A 6,429-nucleotide genomic window follows, 5' to 3' on the forward strand; every position below is an offset into this window, starting at 1 on the left:
GGTTTAGGTATGGAAAATCTGTTTTGCAGAGTGTATGCAATTTATACAATATTTGTTTGGGGATGTATATATAGCCATGATTGCTGGAGATTTATGAGGGTTTTATTAATTGGATTCAAAGTTTGTGCAATGTTTTTGGTTATTGAAAGGCGTCAATTGGTATTCTGTGATTGGAATTCCTATGATTGGTATTCTGTTATTGCAAATCTGTGATTATGATTAGTCTTATCCCACTTTGTGATCAACCTATTCCTGCTCTTCAAATATATTGGTACTTTGCCAAATGAAAAACAAGATTATTCATATAACTTCAAAACACAGAAATTAACCACCATATAATCCAAGACCTCACTTGTGGTGCTATCAAATGCAAGGGGTTTGGCAAATCACAAAACAATCGGTAACTCAACAAATGAAAAACAGAGAAACAAATGAGAATGTGCTGAAGTTAGAAGATATTATTGCAACATATGGTCTGTACGTATGAAGGTGTATTAAATTATTAATACAACATTAAGAGCTGACTAACTCTAACTAACTAAAGGTAACTAGAAAATCACACTGATTTGTTAAGTCTAATAAAAGGCAGCAGGCACCCACAATAGTCTTAAGAGTGTGTGAGGCAATAGTTTGAAGAGTGTGTGCGCATAGATAATAAAATATGATGCTATGTATGGTACTCTTCCTCAGCTAATTTAGATTCTTTAGCATATGTTTTTCAAGAAAAGTATAGTTTGAAGAGTATGATGTTATGGCTAGGCACATGCTATATATTGTACTTTGTAGGATAAATTTTGATGGAACCACTTGCTTTTTGTGTTATGAATTTGTAAATCATTATATTGGTTTGGTTTCTCCAGAAAATTGCTACTGTTTTTGTGTTATGTCAGTGGACTATTTTTGTAATTAGTGGATTTTTTTTGTAATTAGTGGATTGTTTTGGGGTACTTTTGATTTTTGTTGGTATTTACAATTGTGGGATAGAAAAATAGGAACTCAAACGAGGAAAGCCATTTAGTTTGTTAAGATAATCTTGTGATTGATTTTTAAGAAAACCCAAGAAAGTGAAAAAGATTGAAACTACCTAGTGTTCAGCCAAGTTGAGTTTTTGTGCTTATTTTTTCCATTTCTTTTCAATCTACCTAGAAATTGTTATTGGTATTTGTTCACATTCTTCTCTCCCTCTTCTATGCGCATGCTCTGAAAATAGAAGAGGGAGAGAAGAATAATTTCAGTTACTTGTTGAAAATGCAGTGATAAGTATAACAACCCAACTGAAAAGAAGATACATTTGCTTCATCTATATACAGTCTTGTCCAACTCCTACAAACTCCATTATGGAATATGTCTTTGCTTATTCTTTAATAATGTCATTAATGGTGCAGACCTTGCTAGTTTTTAGTCCATTATCATATATATGGACAAGATAGATACTCCATTGAATGGATTTTTGCTGTTTTAAAATTTTCAGATTACAAAATAACCCTTGTACTTCTTATTCATTTGGTTTTCATTATTCAATTTCCTTTGTTTATGCAATATGATGCTAAGATATTTCATGATGCTAAGATACTACAATATTCCATGATGAGATACTATATAATACAATAATATGATGCTGAGAATTTAATATTCGACTTGAATATTGGCCAACTTCTCTGACTTCTTGAAAATTTAATATTTTTCAAGGATGGACACACGTTTTGATAATGACCTCTTCTTCACTACTCTATTGCAAAGTGGAGGAGGAGGTTGTAATAGAGCCCTAATGCAACATGGTAATATTGTTGTCTAAGCAACCCCTAACGACGATGAACAGAGGTTTCTTTCAAAAAAAGTTCAAAGAGGTGCATCTTTCACTGTTGAAGAGGATAACCTCCTTGTCTCAGCTTGGCTCCACATTAGCATCGATGCGATAAGGGGTACTGATCAAAAGTCCAGTCAAATGTTGGAAGAATTACCACATTTTATCATGAATATAAAAAATCAAACATTGCCAACTGTTATGAAGGTTCTTTGATGATCGGTAGTCTACGATTCAAAAATGGACAAATAAATTTTGTGTGCATTTCTAGCACACGTAGAGTCATTGCACCCTAGTGGTGCAACGGAGCAAGACAAGGTATGTACCATCTTCCACCATTCATGCAATTTTTGATAGACTTACTTATTAACTAACAAATATTTCTTCACCTTTGTAGATTGAGAAGGCAAAGATGTTGTACAAAGAGATGGTAGGGTTTAATTTCACAATGGAGCACTGTTGGTGTCTTCTTAGACACCAACCAAAATGGCAGCAACACATCTCCACCGTTGGTAAAAAGAGAAGGTCACCAGAAAAAGTGTTTGGTGAAGTTGTTGTTGACATAGCCGAGGAGGACGTGGAGGTTCTCATTGAGAGACCTCCAGGCAAAAAAGCTGAGAAAGAAAGGGAGAGGAAGCAGAAGTCGATGGAAGGTAACAATAGTGAGATCAAGATTGCCTTAGCTAAAATGACCGAGGATAGAGTAACATCCATGCAAGAGCATAGAAATTCTGTGTTGAAGGCAGAAATAGAAAAATCAGCAATATTTGACCTAAAGAAAAGGAAGTTTGAGGCAAAGATGATGATGCTAGATCTAAGTGGCATGAATGCCATGTAGCAGCAATATTTCGGCTATACTCAACTCAAGATTTTTGAGGAATGGAAATCCCATTTCGGAGGTACATCTACATCTCCTTCGACACCTTATGGAGATGTCTAACGTCTAATGTTGTTAGTGAATAATTTTTATTGAAATTTTAGTGGCTGCCCAGCCACATGTGGGCTGGATAAACATGTGGCTGTGTAGCAACTAAATTAATGGACTGTTAGTGATCTGATATGGGGTAACTAGTGAACTGTTTTGGCTACTTGTGATATGATATGGAGTAATTAGTGGACTGTATTGGCTACTTGTAATCTGATATGGAGTAATTAGTGGATTGTATTGGCAATTTATGAACTGTTTTTGGGATAATTTGTGGACTGTTTTGGCTCATTTGTTGATTGTTTTGGGATAATTTATGGACTGTTTTGTGTATTTGTGATCTGTTTTGGATAATTTGTTGACTGTTTTAGCAATTTGTGAACTGTTTTGGGGTAATTAGTGGACTACTTTGGCAATTTCTGAATTGTTTTGGGATAATTTGTGGACTGTTTTGGATATTTGTGAACTGATATGAGGTATTTATGATCTGTTTTGGGATAATTTGTGGACTGTTTTGACAATTTGTGAATTGTTTTGGGATAATTAATGGACTGTTTTGGCAATTTGTAAACTGTTTTGGGGTAATTTGTGGATTGTTTTGGTTCATTTATGGACTGTTTTGGGATAATTTGTGGATTGTTTTGGGTATTTGTGATTTGTTTTGGATAATTTGTGAATTGTTTTAGCAATTTGTGAACTGTTTTGGGGTAATTAGTGGACTGCTTTGGCAATTTCTGAACTGTTTTGGGATAATTTGTAGACTGTTTTCGCTATTTGTGATCTATTTTGAGATAATTTGTGGACTATTTTGGGATAATTTATGGACTGTTTTGGCTCATTTGTGGACTATTTTGGCTCATTTGTGATCTGTTTTGGGGTAATTACTAGACTGTTTTGGAAACAGATAGTAGGGACTTCAGGATTGTAAAAACTGAAGAATATTTGTGATTTACAACTATGGATGTTAGTGCTATTTGTAATTGCTATTTCAAGATATTAGTGCTATGGTGACCATGTAAAACTATGGAATTACAACATGACAAATTAGAAATTTAATGTCATAGCTTTACTTAAATTTGAATGCAGAATTAAAAATTACATGAATTCTAAATTCTAAATTAAAAATTAAAAATAGAAATCCAAATTACGTACGACCATGAATATTCCATAAATGATCGATAAGGTCGGTCTGGAGTTGACTATGAGTGCCTCTATCTCTAATTCGATGATGTTATGCAATGAACTCTATGAATTCAAGTATATTATCGCGCGAAATTGGCTCATTTCGAGTCTCTTCCGTTTGTTCATAAATGAATTGCTCAGCCCCGAGATATAGATGCCGCTCTTCTTCAAAGATTATATTATGTAAGATAATGCATGCGTATATAATGTCTTTTAGTACTTCAGGATGAAAAAACCTCGCAAGTCCACGCACAATTGCAAATCTACATTGGAGTACTCCGAATGCACGCTCCACATCTTTCCTTGTAGACTCTTGGCAAGCAGCAAAATGTTTTTTCTTATTTCCCTGAGGAGATGAAATTGTTTTCACTAATATTGCCCACGAAGGATTTATACCATCTGCAAGATAATATCACATTGTATATTCATGACCATTGATTGTATAATTGCACGGAGGAGCACGACCTTCAGCCAACACAACAAAAATAGAAGATCGATCAAGTATGTTGATATCGTTATGCGACCCAGGCAAACAAAAAAAAGCATGTCATATCCAAAGATCATAAGATGCAACAGCTTCTAAAATAATAGTAGGTTCATTCATGTGACCAAAATACATACATTTCCATGCAGTAGGACAATTCTTCCATTTCCAATGCATACAATCAATGCTACCCAACATACTTGGGAATCCACGTCTTTGTCCGGCATCTAGTAACCTCACTATATCACTGCTGTTTGGAGATCTCAAATACTCACCTCCAAAAATTGAGACAATTGCCTTAACAAATTTTTTCATGCTTTGTCGTGCGGTGCTTTCTCCGATTCTTATGTACTCGTCCATTAGATCTGCGGTGACCCCATATGCTAGCATCCTAATTGCCGCAGTCATCTTTTGAAGGGAAGACAATCCAAACCTCCCACTAGCATCTCTCTTTTGGACAAAATAATCAGCGCGGGAGACTACTATATCATGTATGCGTAAAAAAAGATCACGACTCATTCGAAACCTCCTCCTAAAAAGATATGGTGGATATATTGGTATTTCAGCAAAGTAATCATTCCAAAGGCGTTGATGACCTTCGAATGAATCACGTCTGATGAACCTACGACGTTGAGGAGTACAACAAGGTGTAGAGGATGTTCCCTCAGATATCATTGCAATTGTTTGCATCATATCCAACTTATGATCAGAATAATCATCATCAAAATTTGAAGAGGGATCCATAGCAAATTGAGGGAGAAAACTAGAAGAATTGGAGGAAAGAAGTTTCGTTTTTGATGAGTGTAGTTAGAGAATGGTTCTATATATAGGGTTTGATCATCAACTACTAGTTACAACTAAAAAAATTGGTAAAAGAATAAGGGTTGGCTACAAATTAGTTCATTCAAGAATTGTAAATGGTGATTGGTTGGTATAATAAGTTGTTGGCATGTTTGTTGGCTTCAACCACAATTCCAAATGTAAATGTTGGATAGAAGAAATGTTGGTATGTTTGTATATGTGATTGTTGGGTGAATGGTTGACAAAATATATTTATTGAACAATTAAGTTGAGGGAAAAAATAGTTGAAAAATAATAATTTTATTTATTAATAAAGTTATTAATTAATATATGAAGTGTATTTGTAAAATATTTATAAAAAATTATATATTATTAAAATATATAATATTTTATTATTATTTAGACTTTAAGATAGCTAGTCCAATGTGGACTAATTACAAGTCCATGTTATGCCCAAAATCTATCATTCTAGCTAAATTTTAGCCATTGCCAATGCGAGTTTTTTTTTTTCCCCTATTTGGAATTTTGGATCATGGGTGACTTAGAGTTTCTGCATGGCTGCCGCCAATGGCCCCAGGCCAATTCGGTGCCGGCCTTTCACTCTAGAACCTTTGCTGACATGGTTCAGGACTCTCCTCAACCTCTGCCTGAAGTACTGGTCCTGTTTTGATCTCATAATACCTTGGAGGGAAAGGTCTGCATTGTTTTCTCTAAAGATGAAATCGAGAGGTCTGCATTGTCGTTTCGATTCTCTTTGGTTCTGAAGTTTTTACGTCCAAGGCCTTCATTGGATTTTATTCTTTCTTTCATTAGAACATGGTGGGGGTTGACTAAACAACCAATGGTTTCTAGGCCTCAAAATGTTTTTATCTGCCTAACATCAGAGGAGGATTTTGTCAAAGCGTTTGCTCGGGAGTCTTGTGAGATTGATGGGATTCAATATCGTGTGTTTCACTGAACTTCGGATTTTCAAGAGGACCAAGAACCAGTTTGTGTTCCTGTTTGGATCTTGCTGCCGGGGTTGCCTCTGAATTTTTACCATGAGTCTTTCTTGCATAGCATCAATATTGCCCCGATTGGCCGATTTTTTAAGTGAGATAACCCTACTCAATGTGCTACGTGCACGGATGGTGCGAGAGTGTGTGTTGAAATGGATGTTTCAAAAAATCCATTGAAAGCTTTATGGATTGGCACTCCTCAAAAGCCTCAGAGTTTCTATCAGGTATTAAGAGT

The 6,429-nt window shown here is 35.2% G+C and overlaps 1 protein-coding gene across 2 annotated transcripts; it reads right to left on the minus strand.

Annotated features, from left to right (window-relative positions):
- Positions 1-1,849: 1,849 nt before the first annotated feature.
- On the minus strand, positions 1,850-5,178 carry LOC121245544. 2 transcript variants are annotated; one of them, XM_041143585.1, is made up of 3 exons: positions 4,533-5,178; positions 4,344-4,376; positions 1,850-1,905 (listed from the first exon to the last, which is right to left on the minus strand). In XM_041143585.1, the coding sequence occupies exons 1-3, from the start codon at positions 5,137-5,139 to the stop codon at positions 1,886-1,888; spliced, it is 660 nt and encodes a 219-aa protein (XP_040999519.1). In that variant the 5' UTR covers positions 5,140-5,178; the 3' UTR covers positions 1,850-1,885. The 2 variants fall into 2 exon arrangements, with proteins under 2 accessions (XP_040999519.1, XP_040999514.1); XM_041143580.1 differs by lacking the exons at positions 1,850-1,905; positions 4,344-4,376 and adding an exon at positions 3,749-4,310.
- Between the last annotated feature and the right edge of the window lie 1,251 nt (positions 5,179-6,429).

Source organism: Juglans microcarpa x Juglans regia, chromosome 1S (assembly GCF_004785595.1).
Source record: "Juglans microcarpa x Juglans regia isolate MS1-56 chromosome 1S, Jm3101_v1.0, whole genome shotgun sequence".
In the NCBI taxonomy this organism is placed as follows: Eukaryota; Viridiplantae; Streptophyta; class Magnoliopsida; order Fagales; family Juglandaceae; genus Juglans; species Juglans microcarpa x Juglans regia.